Source organism: Hoplias malabaricus, chromosome X1 (genome assembly GCF_029633855.1).
Source record: "Hoplias malabaricus isolate fHopMal1 chromosome X1, fHopMal1.hap1, whole genome shotgun sequence".
In the NCBI taxonomy this organism is placed as follows: domain Eukaryota; kingdom Metazoa; phylum Chordata; class Actinopteri; order Characiformes; family Erythrinidae; genus Hoplias; species Hoplias malabaricus.
In genome coordinates, this window is record NC_089818.1 from 14,259,461 (window position 1) to 14,280,106 (window position 20,646).

The 20,646-nt window shown below is 41.0% G+C and overlaps 1 protein-coding gene across 4 annotated transcripts in view; it reads right to left on the reverse strand.

Annotated features, from left to right (window-relative positions):
- Nucleotides 1-471: 471 nt before the first annotated feature.
- LOC136675400 (protein wntless homolog) overlaps nucleotides 472-20,646 on the reverse strand; it is a 32,521-nt gene continuing 12,346 nt past the window's right edge. For 2 of the 4 annotated variants that reach the window (XM_066651922.1, XM_066651923.1), the window contains 23 exons: nucleotides 18,391-18,515; nucleotides 16,134-16,295; nucleotides 15,684-15,820; nucleotides 12,948-13,116; nucleotides 12,359-12,456; nucleotides 11,474-11,537; nucleotides 11,192-11,335; nucleotides 10,730-10,813; nucleotides 10,216-10,369; nucleotides 7,757-7,842; nucleotides 7,202-7,330; nucleotides 6,868-6,957; nucleotides 6,182-6,314; nucleotides 5,290-5,378; nucleotides 4,767-4,982; nucleotides 4,260-4,393; nucleotides 3,849-3,939; nucleotides 2,495-2,665; nucleotides 2,023-2,197; nucleotides 1,638-1,753; nucleotides 1,404-1,481; nucleotides 1,249-1,309; nucleotides 472-1,068 (listed from right to left, as the gene is read on the reverse strand). In XM_066651922.1, coding sequence (XP_066508019.1) covers nucleotides 908-1,068; nucleotides 1,249-1,309; nucleotides 1,404-1,481; nucleotides 1,638-1,753; nucleotides 2,023-2,197; nucleotides 2,495-2,665; nucleotides 3,849-3,939; nucleotides 4,260-4,393; nucleotides 4,767-4,982; nucleotides 5,290-5,378; nucleotides 6,182-6,314; nucleotides 6,868-6,957; nucleotides 7,202-7,330; nucleotides 7,757-7,842; nucleotides 10,216-10,369; nucleotides 10,730-10,813; nucleotides 11,192-11,335; nucleotides 11,474-11,537; nucleotides 12,359-12,456; nucleotides 12,948-13,116; nucleotides 15,684-15,820; nucleotides 16,134-16,295; nucleotides 18,391-18,515 — 2,867 coding nt within the window. In that variant the 3' untranslated portion in view covers nucleotides 472-907. Of the gene's footprint in view, nucleotides 1,069-1,248; nucleotides 1,310-1,403; nucleotides 1,482-1,637; nucleotides 1,754-2,022; nucleotides 2,198-2,494; nucleotides 2,666-3,848; nucleotides 3,940-4,259; nucleotides 4,394-4,766; nucleotides 4,983-5,289; nucleotides 5,379-6,181; nucleotides 6,315-6,867; nucleotides 6,958-7,201; nucleotides 7,331-7,756; nucleotides 7,843-8,384; nucleotides 9,852-10,215; nucleotides 10,370-10,729; nucleotides 10,814-11,191; nucleotides 11,336-11,473; nucleotides 11,538-12,358; nucleotides 12,457-12,947; nucleotides 13,117-15,683; nucleotides 15,821-16,133; nucleotides 16,296-18,390; nucleotides 18,516-18,616; nucleotides 18,639-20,646 lie in introns of those variants that run through there. The other 2 variants (XM_066651924.1, XM_066651925.1) reach the window with 2 other exon arrangements.

Sequence of the window (20,646 nt, forward strand, 5' to 3'; positions counted from 1 at the left end):
ACTGATAGAACACTCCAATATAAAATACTCATTTTACTAATAAAAATATGGAGAGCTTAGATTTTCAAAGTATTACATTTCCTCAAAAACTCAATTATTATTATTATTATTATTACATACCATATGAATTTTATGGTTTCTCGTAGCATCACTACACTTCATCTTATAAGGTTCACTGTGTATTTTATGAGCATCTCAGTGATGTGATATTACTTCAGACAAAATCACCTGGTACTGAACAAGCTGCTACAAGAGTGCATTTACACTTTCTCTGTTTGAGAGAGAGAGGATGTCTCAGGAGAATAAGTGAAGTTCACATCAGAGCCATCAATCTTGCAGTAGATTTACACACAGAAATGTGTCACTTAATCCATATCCAGAGTTATAGTTTTATACATATATAATTATATGTCAAACCTATATATATAGTGGTATGCAGCATATTGTCGGAAGCATTCTTTTAATATGGAGAATTTATTAAAAGCAGAAGAACAAACATAGTAACATCTGCAATGCATATATTTGTGCCTATAACAATATAATTCATGCTTTATATAAATTCAAATGGCTCCCATCCCATACACTGGCAGAGTTAACTCATCTCTAGATAGTGATAAGTAACAACAAAGTTATGATAAAAAACAATAATAATGTGGCCAAAGGCTGTTTTATGTTGCTTTAAACACATTTACATAGGTATTTTAGACATGAAATTGACTGATTTAATTACATTTAATTCATTACTCTGTCTGACTCCTCACAGTCAGTCACCCGGGCGGGAATCGAACCCACAACCTCCAGGTCCCTGGAGCTGTGTGACTGCGACACTAACCTGCTGCATCACCGTGCTGCCCTCTGATAAAAAATAAAAGCACTGATATAAAAATATCAGTAAAAATTATTCTCCTCAATTAAAAGCGCGGATCCTCTCCATGGGATCAGTGTCCCACATATGTTCATCCCAGGCCTGGAACCAGCCGGTGAAAGTAGGGGGCTCGCTCCCCTGTTTGATGGTAGTGACCGGGATCCCACATCTCCCAGAGGGGTCTGTGTCCACATACTCTTTTGCTGTGTAAAGAAAACAAGACACCATATTGTTATGATGAACCTTCTTTTCTACATAATCTCAGAGCCTGTAAAATGTTCTACAAATATCATGAGACAGTCTCACTCAGTTCTCTCAATTCTTAGTGCTGTGAAATCACCAAGGCTTAATTATTGGACACTGCAGCCCTGCACCTATCTCACCTATTTTTGGGGCTCTAGTCTTTTTCACCTCATTGGCATCATTGCCGACCCAAATGAAGATCTGAAAAACAGGTGAAGCATCATTATTGTATTGTGCATCATTTTTACAGAAAATTAAAAAATCTTTTTATTGGCGATGGAAGAGTAGCACTCACCTGTTCCCAAGTGTCAAGCAACATGACATCATCAGTGGCCAGATCTGACTGAGTAAAGTCTCCAGGCACCTCCTCAACCTGAGAGAGAGAGAGAGAGAGGTGAGAAAGAAATAAAGGTCAAGAAGAAGAGAGATGGATATCAATCTTGTGATGTTGTAATGACATCATTATTTATCCCTTCCTGGGTAAATAGTCAGTACTTCTAAAACACTGGAATGGACAATTCTCTATTACCACTAGCCGTCCGGTCTTGTTGGAGCAGCCAAAGAGTCGTGGGGGCTTGACTGTTTTCTGCAGAGATTTAGATATTTGATAGTCTATCTTTCCTCCCAGAGCCGCCCAGAACGACGCTACAGAGAGAAATCAGGGTTAATTTCAGATAATATATTACTAAATTTAACAGCTGGATTCTTTTGCTTTGACAACAACTCTAGCACGTGTTTCCTCCAAGACACATACTGTCCACCACTGTTTCTTTTTGCTTTAGCTGGCACCGTGCCATATGAGGAGAGAGAGGCAAGGTTTATTGGCAAATTAAGATAAACAAGGCAGTAATACACACACACACACATACGCACACACACGCAAACACATAATATGCTATGTTAATTGCTATTACCTGGTTCTTTGCCTTCGTCCACGTTGGTGGACTTCCCTCCTAGGACAGAGACCACATGTTTGGCACTGTCCACTTCATCTGAGCTCGCCCCAACACCCTTCCACACAAACAGAGAGTCAGGGGTCTTCAGCACGAAAACATCGTTAGTGTTCAGACTGGAAGCACTGGGATTTACCTACACACACACACACAGAGAGAGAGAGAGAGAGAGAGAGAGAGAGAGAGAGAGAGAGAGAGAGAGAGAGAGAACATAACGAGGGCTTAAAAGGAGACATTATGAAAGACCTTGTTTACACTTAAACCTCAGAATTGGAGGGAAATTGATAAACTGGTCGACTTCCCCTTTTTGTAAGTGTATTGATTCTTGTGTCTGGTATTATCTGGTATCAGATCAAATTGAAATCCAGTCTTATTGTCCATATCTACTGTTCAGTTACTGGTCAGTCGTTATTCATATGACCTCTGTCCTCACCTCCACCGCTCTGGTGGACTTGGCAGAGCTGGTGCGAATGTGAAACAAGCGAATGCTCCCAGACTGGCTCTGTCCATCTTTGCGAGACGTGCCTCCACTGTGGATGATCATGGGCTTGCCCTTAAAAATACTCATCAGGTGGGGGGGCTCCTGACCCTGGGTCACTCGAACCTGAACAGAGACAGATTTAGACACAAACACCAGACAGAGTTTATTTAAAAATATAAAATAGAGACAATTCAACGTGGAGATCTGCCAGTTGATTCCAGCATTGAGCAGCAGATACATTCTACTTAGTTGGAGGTCTAGGGATGACTAGTTGCCCACCCACTTTATATATTTAATATCTCATTGTATACGATTTTAATGTTTCTGATTCAAATACTCATAGTTTTGTTATTATTGTTGATGGCATGAAACAGAAACATTTCTCTGATAAATACTGCCTCCTGGAGTTTGGAGCTGTGTGTTATGGGCATTATGTGCTACCACGCACATAACAACTTATAATTATATATTTTTTCACAAATAAGAAGAGCATTGCTCTTGATAATGTGGTCTATCAAAGGTAAACACCATATATTAACAATGTATGGCATCTGTTTATCTTATAACTATGATATAGCTAATATCTGTTAAGTATTTTCACAGAGACTGTTGTATTGTTTTTAACATCCAATCATATTTGGGGTCCACCAGACCCACAAACACTGGGTGAAAAACAAAACCATGAACACCACACAAGGGTTAATAGTCTCTAAAGCCAAACTTCTGCCAATCTATTATAAAAGAATCAATAGCCCCTCAGAGAAAAGTGCACAATTTCCATCCTCCTTTCATTCATGACACGTGGCAAACATCTTTTTTTTCTAACATTTATCAAGAAATTATATGCAGATTACAGTCAATAGAAAACAAAAATATTACACACATTCATTCATTATCTGTAACCGCTTATCCAGTTCAGGGTTGCGGTGGGTCCAGAGCCTACCTGGAAACGTTGGGCGCAAGGCGGGAATACACCCTGGAGGGGGCGCCAGTCCTTCACAGTGCAACACACACACACACACACACAACCCTACATTGTGAGTCGCCAATCCACCTACCAATGTGTGTTTTTGGACTGTGGGAGGAAACCGGAGCTCCCGGAGGAAACCCACGCGGACACGGGAAGAATACACCAACTCCTCACAGACAGTCACCCGGAGCCGGAATCGAACCCACAACCTCCAGGTCCCTGGAGCTGTGTAACTGCAACACTACCTGCTATGCCACCGTGCCGCCCAAAATTACACACAATATTCCCTAAATATTCTGCAGGTATTTAAACTACAGTTTTGAAAAGAGGTCCGACCTGGACGGGAGCTCCTCCCATGGAGTCATCCAGATGTGTGGAAAGGAACGCAGAAGCAGTCAGTTCATCCTCGGTACACTTTAATCCCTGCCTGAAAACACACACACACACAAAAAAGCAGGATTTACACATAAACATTTGAATAAATTTATAAGTATTCCGGGCGGCACTGTGTCGCAGCAGGTAGTGTCGCAGTTACACAGCTCCAGGGACCAAGTCAGCACTCCAGGACTGTCTATGAGGAGTTTGGTGTGTTCTCCCCGTGACTGCGTGGGTTTCCTCCGTGTGCTCCAGTTTCCTCTCACCGTGCAAAAACACACGTTGGTACATGGCCTGGTGACTCAAAAGTGTCCATAGGTGTGAGTGTGTGTGTGTGCGAGTGTGTCTGTGTGTGTGTGTGTGTGTACTGACCAGGTGTAGATGATGTGCTGCTCTTTGCTGCCCTGTTTGTAGCTGTAGAGAATGATGTAACAGTCTCCTCCATAAAACTGACCGTAAGTGCTGGGTTCAACCGGGACACGCTCTCCTTTCCCCACTCTCCAGATCTGATGAAAAAAAAATGGTGTTTGAGGTAAGAAAATATTAGTCACCATGAGAACCGTTTTTCAGACAGTTGTTATAACTTTTTGAAATTATTCTGTGACTGTAATTATTTAATAATTTGTACTTTTAATATTTAAAGCAGTTCTTATGAGATGAAGAGTCATATCGCTGTACTTACCAGTTAATGTTCCATAAAGTGGGTCCCCCACAAGGGGGCGGCATTGTTTAACATAAGTTTATTACAGAATTTCTGACACATAGCAGCTGTTTCACAGCTTAAAGAAGAATTATTAGTGATGTTAGTGAACTGCCTTGACCACGAGTATCACTAAAAGCAGAAATTCTTTACTCAGAATAAACTGGCTGACAATTTACCTGGACTTTTCCAGAGCCGTCATCCACCATGTTGTGCTGGGCAGCCATGGCCTTGTTGGAGTGGAGAGTGGAGGCGTCAAAGGGGACCTGCTTCACCTGAGCGATACGCCCAATGGTGTAGGCTTTAGTTGGACCTGTGGTCTGGTACTTATCTTTCCAATCGCTGAAGAACTGCTTAAAGAGTGTGGTTTCGCCCCCTGCTGGCAGCACCTGGATCTAAAGACACAAAGTGGACACACTGTAAATATCTACACATTAGCTTCTTTTTTCATTTAACCTGATGGATTAAAAAGCAGGCTAATCACCATTGGATTTGCAAAGAGAATCAGAATTAGAGACATATTATTAGGTACATTTTCTTTATTTACAAAGACTTTGTTCTGGCAAGTGGTCATAGAAAAAAAAAAAAAAATACTATAAATAACTATTAACATACATTTTAAGTAAAATTTTTGCATATAGTAATTAAGCAATGCAAAATCATTGTGTGTATTCTGTTTTAGATGTATTTAAGGCCGTGTACCTGTGTTTTGTTGGAGTAATTTTTCTCTTTGATGAAATTCTGTGCTGCCGTCATGGCTGCTTTACTCTCACTTGGATTCGCATTGGGGCCTGGGAAACAGAACCAGAAGACATTCTGAATAACCCCTTAATATAAGTTTGTTGACACTGCACAGCTTATGCAGTTCTCCAGTATTGCTAGAGAGTTGCTAGATGGTCACTATAGTGTTCCAGGTGTTTGCTAGGGGGTTTATTCATTCATCTGTAACCGTTTATCCAGTTCAGGGTCGCGGTGGGTCCAGAGCCTACCTGGAATACAACCTGGAGGGGGCTCGAGTCCTTGACAGGGCAAAACACACACTCACACATTCACTCACACACGGATACTTTTTTTGAGTCGCCAATCCACCTACCAACGTGTGTTTTTGGACTGTGGGAGGAAACCGGAGCACCCGGAAGAAACCCACGTGGACAGGGGAGAACACAACAGACAGTCACCCGGAGCGGGAATCGAACCCACTACCTGCTGCGCCACCGTGCAGCCCTTGCTAGGGTGTTAGTTGGTTAGTTGGTTGTCCAAGTGGTTTCTAATAATACTACACTACTTTATTATAAAAAGATTTATAGCAGTACACTAATTCTGTGGTTACATAAAAATGATCATTTAATAGAATAAATATAAACTGTGTTATAAACAATAATCATTGTAATAATATAATTAGAAGTTGTGTCTTTAAAACCTTAACAGAACCAAAAGACAAAATAAAATTTTGACTCAAGATGAAGATGCCCTTAATCATCCTCAACCAATTATAAGAATCTAAAGCAGCAGGTTGCCTTCTGTTATTTACTCCACCCACAGAGAGGCACCAGGTGTCTCCACCATAAATATCTCGAAAGCCTCAGAGCCACACCTTTCCACACAAAGACGTTGTTATCCACGCCATTGTCCAGGATGTAGCAGTCATCAGGAGAGAGCATGGCCTGTTTAAACGGACTCGTCTCAGCCACCGCAGACGTCTTCATGGAGCCAGTGGCATCAGAGATCTAAATCAAGGACCCAAAAAATAACAATCAATCCATAAATGATGTAAGCAGCTAGTAATCTATTATTAATCTATTCTGTTTGAGTAAAATGAGTGCCATGTTAAATGCTTATATCTGTATTAATTTGATAAGCAATCACAAATAGACTAGTTTCTGGCACAGTTTAATGCCTTAAAACAATAGTTAGAATAGAAGCCGTGTGCTTCACATCTTTAAATAAAATACTGCTATATTTAAATATAATATTTAATGGAGCCTTCATCCATTTCCTCCAGTGATTGTTCATCATGTTGTGAAATATCTGTGATACTGACACCTAGCAGTCTGGATGCATCAGGCATCCTGTAATAAACCTATTAATGTGTTTATGGAGCATTAACAGGTTCCTTCTGGGCCTACAAATCTAATTCATTATTAAATTTGGAGCTGCCTTTGACAGACACATGATAAAAAAATAATGAAGAATCTAATTCAAAAATATTGTCTGCTAATTTTGTGGTGGTAAAAACAATGGACTCAATCTTCAACTGAAGTATGCGCAGGATTGCATTACCAGGTAGAGAGCCCCCTTCTTCTTGTTGCCTGTCTCCACCTGATCATCGTCTGGAGTGGCTGGAGCGATGCTTGGTACTGGGCCCAGAACCTGAAAATGATTGTTTTAGATCGTGTTAAAAGTTCATTCACACACAAGAGCTTCAACTTCGGTCCCAAAAATGTGTACATAAGGCACGCAAGACCTTGCTAGAGAACAATAAAAAAATTAAAATGTTCTGATCCACTTTAATCTGGATAAATTGAGTTATCAGAGAGTTCACTCAAGTGGAAAAGTTACAGTAGTGTGTGGACAGCACAGTAATAACTAAACTATTAAAAGGATTCTTTCTCACTTCAATAAGCTCCTGAGGGTCCAACCCCTCTTCCACCATGGACAGATTGGCTCGACCATTCCTCTCGTTGTCTTGAATATCTATGGCAACCTGAGAGGCCTTTAACTTCTCAAAGCGGTTACACTTGTCCTGCAAAAGAGAAGAGCCACGAATAATATATTATTAAATGTAATAATAATAATCATTATTTACAGAGCACCTGACAATGTTTTCTGTGTTTTATTTTTATGGAATTTGGCAGGTGCACATATCCACAGAAACTTACAATGTTTACTCAATTAACAGATTTGAGCAAATGCAGAGTTAGGAGTCTTGCTCAAGGACTGGTATAACGTGATCTTCCAACCAGAGCAGGGAACTGAACCCTGGCCTTTTTGTAGGTAGTGGTGTTATCCACTAAAGAATATGTTACAGGCGACATCTGAAGTTCAGAACCTACAGAGCTACGTATGGTCAGTAGATAAAGGGTAGGCCTGAAATACGTGTATGTAATCATGACTTATGATTTGTAAGTTAAATCCCTGCTGCAAATACTTAATTACTAGGAAACCGTACCTTTCCCAAATCAATGAAGAAGCAGTCTCCCTTGTTGAAGCCGCCCCATTTAAAATCCACCTCGGTGGCTCTGATGGTTCTCCGCCCTTTAACATGCAGCAAACGCTTCACATTCGCATCATCAATAATTACAAGAAATGTTACAAACACAGAATGAAACACTGTATTATTTCTTATTTTGTTAAAATATCTCCTAAAAATTAACAACTTGCACTTAATAGACGTTTCAATTGGAAATTAAATAAAATAAAGATTGTTTGTGTTCGGCTCGAAAACTGCTTCAACAACGGCTAATTCCAGGTAGCTGTGAATTTGGAAACAAACCTGTGGCCATGAAAGGGTTGTTTGTGTTTGTGTGTGTGTGTGTGTGTGTGTGTTTGTGGTGAGCATCGCATGACTGAAGTAATGAAGGCCTTGTTACTCTTTTTCTGCACAGAAGAAAACACAACACTCCTGAAACACACTAGAGAACTAAAAGCAAACAAACTGAACTAAATATACTTTAGAATCAGAATTAGAATCAGAATGTTCCCCAGATGGACAATGAAGCATTCATTCATTTATTCATCTTCTTCATTCTGTTCAGGGTCACAGAGGGTCTGCATGAAGTACAATTCATATTATTACTGATCAAATATCCAGCACTATCAGATGTAGAACTGAAGACTGGTGTGGAGCTGTGGAACGGGAACCAAACCTTAGTTCACACAAAGTTCTGGAGTCGTCCTTCTGGTTAGAGCTGACACTCCCTTAATAACCAACAAACATTTTACACATTTGACACAAACAGCTCTTAGCCTTAGTTCAACATTTGGCACTATTAACTTTGCAATGACTGAAACTATGTTTTGGCATTTATCTTCAAATTTTAGAGCATTATTATTCTTCTTCTCCTTATTATTATTATTATTATTATTATTTACTGTTATTTATTTGCTCATTAATCTCCCAAGTAGAAATTGAAACATAACAAAATCAAACCCAAAATTGTACACATCCCATACATTTCACACATTTGATTGAATAAGAGAGACTTGCAAAGTGTGCTGTTTTCATGAATGAGCCCACTGGAGTCAAACGTGTAACTTATATCACTTTAGAAAACAAACTAAAGCTAAAAACACAAGATTTTACTTTGGAGTTCATTGCCTTGTTTAAAAAGTAATACTTATATAATCTCACAGTTAAGCATTGCACCTGTCCTCAGTTCATTCATTCATTCATTATCTGTAAGTGCTCATCCAGTTCAGGGTCGCAGTGGGTCTAGAGCCTACCTGAAATCATTGTGCACAAGGCGGGAACACACCCTGGAGGGGGCGCCAGTCCTTCACAGGGCAACACACACACTCACACCTAAGGACACTTTCTTTTTAAGTAGCCAATCCACCTACGTGTGTTTTTGGACTGTGGAAAGAAAACCGGAGAACCCGGAGGAAACCCACGCAGACACGGGGAGAACACACCACACTCCTCAGTCAGTCACCCGGAGCGGGAATCGAACCCACAACCTCCAGGTCCCTGAAGCTGTGTGACTGCAACACTGCCTGCTGCGCCACCCCTTATGTAAAACATAGCAATTGGAAATTATTCTTGTCCAATCATGTAACCATAATGTCCAGTCATGCAGCTTTCCATTTTATTTAAATTAATTTTTTTTAAACAGGAACATAAGCTTGACAGTACAAATGATAGATTTCTGGTCTTAAACCTAGACACGACACTTTATCTGGAAGCTGCAAATGCTCTGGTGACTCATCTAATGTGTCTATGGCTGAAGGTCACTTTGTTTACTCAATGTCTCTGGGCTCCTTCAGTCTCTGCAGCTTTGATTCAAAAAGGAGAGGTGTAAAGTTTAGAGTCACTACTTGGTCAGGCGAAATGACCAAAGGAAAAGGCAGGAGAAGAAAAGGAAAAAGAAATAAGCTTAAAAGAGTCTGACGTCAGTAAATGGATGGCTTTCATTACGACTGTCCTGGACCAAAGCCTGGTCTCCATTAAAGGTCCTCTATCCAGCCAAAGAGGACCTACTTCCCTACGAGGGGGGGGGAGAGAGACAGAGGGGGAGGAGGGGGGGAAAAAAGCTTTTTCCTGGCACCTTGAGAAAGAGAGAAAGAGAGAGAGAGAATATGAGAACATCCTTTAAAACAGGAACTTTAACAACGTCTAACCCCTTGGGATGAGTTGGAGTGGTGTTTGTGATCCAGAGCTAATCATTCCGAGATCATTACCGGAACTCACTAATGTTTATGTTATCAAATTCTCAAAGCAATGCTTCTGAAACCATTATTGCAGCGAAATAGGGAACAAGGTCCGCTCGAATACCTTTAACTAGTCTCATTTAGCTACCCTCCATGAAATTAAAGTATGTAAAGAGAAGACATGGTTTGTGAGTAGTGTGTGAGTGAGTAAATAGAGAAGACATGATTGATGTACATGATGTGAACAGTCATAATTCTTACCGCTGGACTGCTCATCTCCATAGCGTTTGTGTGACGGAGCGTACAGAAACATCAGAGCGAACACGTACAGATTCCACATGCCATAAATCCCAGTGAAAAAGGCACTGTTCACCTGCACGGTGTGATCGCCCCAGTGCCAATGACTCTTGTTCACCTGCACACACACACACAGTTGTACAGGTGTGTGATACAACTACATCATATTATATAGTCACTGCTGGAACAGTATTTTTACACAAACTGAAGGATGAACCTGTGAGAAGAGCCCAAAATATCTTAGAACTTAATGTTTTTATATTTCTTCCACTTGTACAGTTACTAATTTTGATCTAAAAGCTTTTTGTCCAAGTAGTCATTCTTGATGTGAACTGAAAAGTGCTTACACATGAAACAAATCTGTATACAATGATTTAAATAATTTAAAAGATCGCTACCAGAAATTGCACCTTTTTTATAACTTGAGCAAGCTAACTATTCTATAATAAATCAAATGAACAGTATTCCATATGCAGACCTGGCTGATGATGAAGAAGATGACGGTCATGGCAGCACAGGCCAGAGTGACCAGCATCAGGAACTTGAAACGGAAGATAAGCCCCTAAATGGAGAATTAGAGAAAATGATGAGACAAACAACGTCCAACTCTCAAACTATAAACATTAGGCAAATACTGATTTTGGCCCTTTGAACAGATTTGGTTCCTCTGACTGTAAACAACTGACGTTTTGAAATAATAAAGATTAACGTTGATTAGTCTGGTGCATGTCAAGCAGTGGGGGCTATTAGCATACAAGTTGCTTCTGTGTGGGTCATTAAAAGAGAAGAAACAGCCACAAATCCTGTATATGCGGTTAGTATCAGATTATTTAAAATAAAAATGAATCAAATCAAACACTGAGCACTGTGGACATTACACCTCTAAGCCAAATCCACACAAACTTAAAGCATTATTATCTTTATTCTAGGAGCTGCTTGCCTCGTAATGCAGGCACCGAGCTTTAGTCATCGCAGGTAACGATGACCTCTTTCCGCTGATGTTCCTGAACACCTGGAACACCATGAAGCACAGGAACAGGAAGTAGAGGCAAGCACAGATTCCAGCCACAATAATGAACGCCATCTGAACAGCTTCAGTCAAAGAAGCCCAACAAAACATTAACAACCATCTCCTATTATTGTGTAGATTGATAATGATGTTAGTTTAGGATAAAACAAACATTATCTCCAAGACTACTACCCCTCCACCAAGAAAGGATACAGCCAGCTTTGACCAAATATCTGAGGCCCAGATGCTGTAGAAGGGATTGGTTAACTGCACTCCTCTGGAAGAGAGACAGAATAAAACATCTAAACTAGTGATGCACAGAAATGAAAACTGTTGAAGAAGCCAAACCCAAAATTCAATGACAGATCAGCCACAATGACAGATAGCTTCATCACAGAACTGTCAGTTCCACCTTAAATGGTGCAGCAGTCAGATACTGGTCATGCACTATTTAAGGTGGAAGTTTCAAAGCTGAGTTCAGTTTTGGGGAGTCTCTGCTCCACTGAGAATGGAATGACAAGGAAGGAAACAAACATCTATAAGCACTACTTGGATATTTTCCCCAGATCATTCAGCCCTAATCTAAATGTGATTTTTGTGATCAGTGTGATCAGTACTGTGATTGTGATTTAAATTGTATTTATTTCTGAATTGTTTTTATATCCAGAAAGGCAAAGAAGATCCGGCTTTTATTTTGAAAGCTGAAACTAGTGTCAGATTTATTTATTTATAAGACATTTAATAATGTTTCATGTAAACAGAAGTGTCTGGTTGCCTCATAAACAAAATGCTTCCAAATGCAACTTGTTTAGAAATTGCTCTTAATTCAGGCTAAAATGAAAATATCAGCTTTTGTGATTTTAAAATGTTCAATCTACAATCTGGAAATAAACCTGAGGTAAATTAACCTTTCAGCCCTAACTTAGTATTTATTCCTTGTTTGTTTTGTTCAGTGTTCATCTCTTATGACTGAAACTGAAAAAGCTATGTTCACCATTTTAAACAGTAAGCCTCGGTGCATCCCTGCACTCTGAACGCTCGGATTAAAGGCTGGACGTCTGTGTGGCAGGACGGAGAACAGCAGGTGTTTTCTCTCACCTCTCACACATATCGAAGATAAAGAGACAGAAGGAGCCAAAGACGATGGGTCCGACCTGCTTCCAGTACATAGAGAACCTGTTCCTCTCCGTCTGATCCTGGCATAAAAACACAACACAGACAGAAGCAGATAAGCTGATTAAACACAGAGGCTCTGAGCAGTTTTTTTCAGGGCGGAGGAGCGCGTACACCTTTGAAATGTACCGTCTCTTAAACACTGCAGCAGACTGACAACAGTATTCTTAATGGCAGTGGCCTCTTTCAGAATGGTAATGCGCCGTGCCACACCACAAACACTGTGCAGCAATCGTTTAGGGAGCACAACACACATTTACTATAAAACAACAGTTATCAAGTGACAAGCATCTACTAAAAAAGCTGAATAATCACTCATTCTTACAGTACAACTTTGCAAAAGTTGCCAAATAATATACATTTACTAGATTTAAAATGCCATCATTCACCAAAAATCACGCATGAACCTCATTCTATTTAAGTAAATGTTAACTAATCATAAGGTTAATTATAAAATAAGGGTAATTTACTTAGAAAGTTATGCCTCCAAAAAGCATGGACTATTTTCATTTACCATTAGATGTTCTCCACAGAAGATGATCCAGAAAGAAAGTAGCATGGCGTAGAAGATTCCCTGACGAATATCTCCGAACAGCAGCATCCAGGTCCACTCAAACCCCACAGAGAACCACTCCACCGGGATGTTGATGAAGGTCATGGAGATTCCCAGAGCAAAGATAACCCTGTTACAGGTCAAAACCCCACAATATACTGCTTTAGTACTTACAAACAAAACCTAGTTTTGTTTTTTTAAATTTAAAAAGTGCATTTAAAGAACTTCAGTGGTGTATGCTACAGTTTATTAATAAAATAAATAAAAATAAACAAATATAAAACCTGATAAAAATACTTAAATTCAAATTCTCACAGCAATGCTCTTGAAAGAGTTTATAAAGCTGTAAAACAACACTACAATAATCAACAACAGATGATTATTTCAGAAGATATTTTGGATGAGCTGATGCCCACGAACGGCTTTTAGTGTAGAACAGGACTTAACACTTTTTGACCATTGCAGAGCTTGGCCCCACACATACATTCCTAGCATTCCAGCAGTGTTCTGTCTTCCCCACTCTTGCCCTCTCTCCTGCCTTTCTCTCTTGCTTTAGATTTGTCATCATCCCCTCCAGCACTCTTTGATCTTGTTTCAACACGTGTACATGATGGTAAAGTAGGACTGGTTCTTTCATTTGCTGAACTGAATGTGTGCGTGCCTAATCATTGCCAAATTCATTAATAACATGTCCAAATGTTTACAGACACCCCCCCCCCTTACAAAGTGTCAATTTTCAAATCGACTCTAGTGCATGTGTTCATGTACTAAACTGAAATCAAGAAGGAAGATATATAAAACACTGTAGGGTTGTGGCTGGTGTAATTCGGCTCTGGTTGTTTTCTAAAGGCCTGGCCTACGTAGGCACCACTGAAGCGAGGCAATCTTTTGGCACCTTTCCCACAATAAAGTTAACCAGCAGGGGGCTGACACTACTCCTGCTCGAGCTTCTCCTGGAGATGTAAAAAGTGTCGTGATTTCCATCTCCAACCCCCTGAGGAACAGCAAGCAAGTAATTTCGGCAAAGCTTTTACGGCATGAAAAAATAATCGCTTTCCCTGAGAACAGCATTCTCTAAAACTGGCTGAGAGCTTCCAGCCACCAGGGAACTGAGGAATTGAGTTTGGATGCTGTGGAAGTGATGCTGTTGAAGCAGAGAGAGGAAGAACGAGAGCAGAAAGGGACAGTTTCTATATAGGATATATATATATATATAGGGCGGCACGGTGGCACAGCAGGTAGTGTCGCAGTCACATAGCTCCAGGGACCTGGAGGTTGTGGGTTCGATTCCCGCTCCGGGTGACTGTCTGTGAGGAGTTGGTGTGTTCTCCCCGTGTCGGCGTGGGTTTCCTCCCACAGTCCAAAAACACACGTTGGTAGGTGGATTGGCGACTCAAAAGTGTCCGTAGGTGTGTGTGTGTGAGTGAATGTATGAGTGCGTGGGTATTGCTGTGAAGGACTGGCACCCACTCCAGGGTGTATTCCCGCCTTGCGGCCAATGATTCTAGGTAGGCTCTGGACCCACCGCGACCCTGAATTGGATAAGCGGTTACAGATAATGAATGAATTATATATTTGTTTTTTGTTTTTTTTTTTGTCTTTTTAAAATGGTCCTGATGCTGGTCCTCTCCTTACAAAGACATTCAGAAGCTTCACTTCAGATAAGTATTAAACCCAGTAGATCCTAAGAGCATTCAGGTCCATGAAGTAAATGTGAAATGTGCTTTTAATATAATTGCACATCAGTACAACAAATATTTAGATTCCATGTTTAATCCACTTAAAGAATGTTCACCCACACACACTTGGACCAGTGGCCAGACATCACAGCAACAAAGGAGAAAAAGTGCTGTTCCTCTATTTCTACAGACCACTTTTTTTGGTGCAGGGGTCGAACTGGAGACCTTCAGTCCCCAGTCCCAGTTTAACTGTTAGAACATGGCTGCCCCTTAACCATTTCAGACAGAAATACAGCAGCTTAACACGCTTGGAGGAGAATACTGTGTTAGGCAGATAGGCCAAAGCTACAGCATATATCATTCCTGTCAGAACTGTTAGAACACGGCTGCAGGGTGGCACGGTGGCGCAGCAGGTAGTGTCGCAGTCACTGTCGCAGACGTTGTGGGTTCGAGTCCCGCTCCGGGTGACTGTCTGTGAGGAATTGGTGTGTTCTCCCTGTGTCCGCGTGGGTTTCCTCCGGGTGCTCCGGTTTCCTCCCACAGTCCAAAAACACACGTTGGTAGGTGGATTGGTGACTCAAAAGTGTCTGAGTGTGAGTGAGTGAGCGTTGCCCTGTGAAGGACTGGCGCCCCCTCCGGGGTATATTCCCGCCTTGCACCCAATGATTCCAGGTAGGCTCTGGACCCACCGCGACCCTGAACTGGATAAGCGGTTACAGATAATGAGAGCATGGCTGCCCCTTAACCACTTCAGACAGAAATACAGCAGCTCAACACGCTTGGAGGAGAATACTGTGTTAGGCAGATAGGCCAAAGCTACAGCGTATATCATTCCTGTCAGAACAAGGTCTCCAAATAAAAAGCAGAGCACTGCTTCACTATTGTTTTTCTCCACAAAGATCCAGGAAAACTGACAATAGAAAAAGGAACAAACTGCATTTGAAGAACTATAATAAAACACATGCTGAAGTGCTGTATGGTGCATGTCTAGTGAGATATCCCTGAAGAAAACCCATACTTTTCCAGCAGAACTGGAGGTCTGGACATCATGGTGATCCTCCTCCAATACCAGATCATGATGATGAGGATGCAGGGGGTGAGGAAGGTCTTCATGGAAAACCAAACCTTTGTGAAGCCACCGTTCTGATGGATGCCCTGGAAAAGAGGAAGGAAAACAGACTTAATTTAAGATGCTACATCAGGGAGAGTCCAACGAATATTCAGCTGGAGAGTGGGATAATCTTACTCATCCAGTTAATGCTTACAAAAGCACATATATGTGCTGAGAGTTAAGAGTAACAGGTTAAAGGGGAATAAGCTCACATGTCCACAGTCTGGTCAACTTGACCTTACCAAGCATTGGAATTAGACACAAAAGTAAATATTTAATTTTTGTGTTTTTTGGATAAATAGAAAGTGTATGTCAGCATGCCCACCATGAAATGGACAGAACAGATGCTGTACTCACCACCAGGTGAATATCCTTGATTTCTCCAATTCCCACGTTCACTTTCTTGCGCTCAATCACAGGCATGCGGATGTTGAGAAGGTAATACTTGTGGAACACGCAGCCAATCTCCATGAAGGGCAAGACGTCACATTCGTAATATCTGCCCTCATTCTCAGTGGACTTAAAAAAATAAATACACACCAAAAATGTTGGGAAACTGTGCAGAATAGTTTAAAAATATGCAAATAATTTAAATCCTATATTTAATTTAAAATATTACAAAGACTGAAAACCTTTCATTTATATATATATATATATATTTCTCATATTTATTAATGATGCCTGCAATGCATTCTGTTAAAAGTTTGGGAACTGAGAAGACCAAATGCTGTAGCTGTGAATATGAAACATTCTGGCTTGATACAAGATATCAGCTGTTACAACAGCTCAGGTTCTCCATTTCTCATTTTGTAATGCGGCAAATGTTTTCAAATGGGTCTAGGCTAGTTTATCACCTTCCTTATACAGTGTTTGCAGAATTATTAGGCAAATGAGTATTTTAATCACATCATCCTTTTTTTACATGTCGTCCTACTCCAAGCTGTATAGGCTTGAAAGCCAATTACCAATTAAGTAAATCAGATGATGTGCATCGCTGCAATGAGAAGGGGCGTGGTCTAATGACATCAACACCCTATATAAGGTGTGCTTAATTATTAGGCAACTTCCTTTCCTTTCCTTTGGCAAAATGGGTCAGAAGAGAGATTTGACGGACTCTGAAAAGTAAAGAAAAATTGTGAGATGTCTTGCAGAGGGATGCAGCAGTCTTGAAATTGCCAAACTTTTGAAGCGTGATCACCAAACAATCAAACGTTTCATGGCAAATAGCCAACAGGGTCGCAAGAAGCGGGTTGAAAAAAAAAGGCGCAAAATAACTGCCCATGAATTGAGGAAAATCAAGCATGAAGCTGCCAAGATGCCATTTGCCACCAGTTTTGCCATATTTCCAGCAAGGTGGAGGTGGGGTACTGGTATGGGCTGGTATCATCAAAGACGGATTTATGGGACATTTTTGGGTTGAGGATGGAGTGAAGCGCAACTCCCAGACCTACTGCCAGTTTCTGAAAGACACCTTCTTCAAGCAGTGGTACAGGAAGAATCGGTATCATTCAAGAAAAACATGATATTCATGTAGGACAATGCTCCATCACATGCATCCAAATACTCTACAGCATGGCTGGCCAGTAAAGGTCTAAAAGAAGAAAAAATAATGACATGGCCCCCTTGTTTACCTGATCTGAACCCCATAGAGTACCTGTGGTCCCTCATAAAATGTGAGATCTACAGGGAGGGAAAACAGTACACCTCTCTGAACAGTGTCTGGGAGGCTGTGGTGACTGCTACACGCAATGTTGATCGTAAACAGATCAAGCAACTGACAGAATCTATGGATGGAAGGCTTTTGAGTGTCATCGTAAAGAAAGGTGGCTATATTGGTCACAGATTTGTTTTTGAATGTCAGAAATGTTTATTTCTAAATTTTGTGTTGTTATGTTGGTTTACCTGGTGAAAATAAACAAGTGAGATGGGTATAAATTTTGTTTTTATTAAAGTTGCCTAATAATTCTGCACAGTAATAGTTACCTGCACAAACAGATATCCTCCTAAGATAGCCAAATCTAAAAAAAAACCCACTCCAACTTCCAAAAATATATAGCTTTGATATTTATGAGTCTTTTGGGTTGATTGAGAACAAAGTTGTTGTTCAATAATAAAAAGAATCCTCTCAAATACAACATGCCTAATAATTCTGCACACACTATACTATGAAGTTTGCTGTTGTAATCCATGCAGACAGTGGTTGTGGGAAGTGTTTCTGAGGCTACGCAGTGATTTCCACTACAGTTTCATGTCTGAGTTTAATGAAGTGCCACCTGAGGGCCAGAGAGCAACAAACCAGATCCATAAGACGTTTCGCACCACACCAAATATAAAAAGTGCTTGGTGTACTGGGTATAACATGTCTATTAATCCACTGTGTAAGTCTTTCCTTTAGCCACATGTGCGTTTTGTGTGTAGCATTAATTACAGAATTAAATTCTAGTGAGCTGAGAGATTTCAGAGAATCATGTCCTTAAAATATTTTAATCTAATCCCTAGTATGAATAGAAAAGAGAGGGCAAAAAAAAAAGTACACAGTGTAGTAGTATGGTGTGTGTGAGAAAGTATGAGAGAATGTGTGCTTAGACCCTTAGTTTGGGACTAATGTAGTTACCTTGGTGGTGGAGAGGTTGCAGCTGAGTTTTCGCTGTTCCACAGAGTGCGTCATCTCCGTCCACTCACTCAGACTGTTGTCTCTGTACGCCAGCCCAACATCTATAGTGACTATTGCTCCGTCGTCTACCCACAAAAACAGCAAGAACAGCCTGGTGTTAGTCACTACTCTTTAATCAGAGACAGATATTACAAGAACTGTATAGCCTATACATAATTATACTCACTACACATCAGCTATTATGTAGAGAGAGGAGATGTGACTGCACACAAGCACTGCGATCCACAGGGACAGTGCCCCCATTGACCCAAGCAACACCATCTCCAGCAGCCACCCAAGTTTATTTTCTTTTTAAGAGGTCTACCATTCAAGCACTGCATAGCAATAGATTATTTACTGATGTTCAGATGCTATGGCTGTTGCCAAATATGAGCCGCACCACAGTACTGGGCTCTGGAGCAGTACTACTACTACTTTGGAGGATTAAATCACCACTCTAACCAATCCCTAATGTCAGAACCTGACCTCAAGGAGAGTAACAGAAGCTAACGTTCCAACTGTAAAAATGGAGGTTCCGATGAAAGCCACTGGAGCTGTTTCTTTAACATTTCAGTAATAAAATCAAACGCTGATGACTGATGTACAGCTGAGGCCTTCAGAGAAAAGGCCACAGAGGAACCAGTGAAAGAACTCATTCAGGATGGATCAAGTTCAGCGGGTTATCACTCTTCAACTGCGTTCTCTGTGTATGAGCAAATGAATTCATCTGGAGGTCACTTCATCAACCAACACCTCACAACATAGACTTTATATTACACACACAAGATATTCCATCCATCTAACCATCTCCTCAACACCACCCACTGGCTACATCTCCCTAATCACCATATTACCAAACTAAAACGGTGATGCCATAATTTTCTTCTGGAAAAGTGAAGTTTCATCACTCCTTTTCAAACTGAACATCACTGGAGCTCAACACACTTGGAGGAGAACATTAATCGCCCAATTCTCATACTGAATATTGAGGAGACGGAGGACCCTCCAACTCACCTTAAGAGAGCTAGGACAATTAAATGCTTTGAGACAAACTTCTTCGCAGTTCAACAATAACAAAAGTTGCATAGTGCAGTTTCTGCAGTGCTGAGCCCGGGTTAGTAGAAACAGAAGGTAAAAATACTACCTAGTGCCACTTTAACAGAGGAATGGCGGCTACCAGAGTTCTGAGAGTATGGTACAGACTGTGGAGATGCAGAGAAGATGCTGAGAAAAAAACTGAAGCTCTGACACCCAGGAGTTGGGTTTAGATCACATTGCAGGTTCTCTGTGCTCCTTCTCCTTCTGAAGAGGCTCTTGTTCTGTTATGAAACAAGCAGAAGAGCTCAGAGCTCAGGCACTAATACTACAGCTCACCCTGGAGTGAAGAGGAAAAATGGGCGAGCAAGAGCGAGAGACAGTCTCAGAACGAAGGGATGCTATCTACACAATCCTTTTACTCCCTTACTCTGTTTCCTCTTCCCTACATACCCCACAAACATCTTCAGTAACTGCCCCACACTCTCTCCCTTACCCTCTATCCATTTCTCTTTCCCTACCTCTTTTTTGTCTGTCTCTCTGTCTGAAACTTTCCCTGCCTGTCTGACTTTTCTCACCTCCCAGCCAATTCTCCCACACAGTAGCCCGTCTCTCTCACCTCAGTTTCTTACTCTCTGTCTCTCTCCCTTTCCAGCCTCTCGCTCTCTCTCTGTGAATGTCAGCTTAATGCAGATAAACATTCCCCTGAACCCAGCAGCCGTCACCGCGGAGACTAAGCCCGTTCAGCAGCACTGTGCTATTGCTGGAGGAGCACCAGACTGTGTGTGTGTGTGTGTGTGTGTGTGTGTTTGGGGGTGGCAAATACTGGAGGCATTTGAGCATTTGAATTTTGGGGGCATCCTCAGCAGGACTTGCTCTGGAGGACTGCAACTTGCTCCAAGTTTTAGAATTATCCAAACCACAAAACATAACGGGGTGGCAAAACATTTTCATCAATAATTATGGGGCTATTTTAGGCATTTTGGTAGAATTCATTAAAATGTCCCATTCAAGACACCAAAGTTAGTAATGCAGTCAAAAAACTGGCTCAATCATTGAAAACCTATTACCAGGGGACTGCTGGATAACAAAATAGATGATGTCTCTGTAATCTCAGACTGGGGCACCTAAAGAAAACAACTGGGTAGGATGGCTTCCTCTCTGCCCAATCGCTGCCCAATG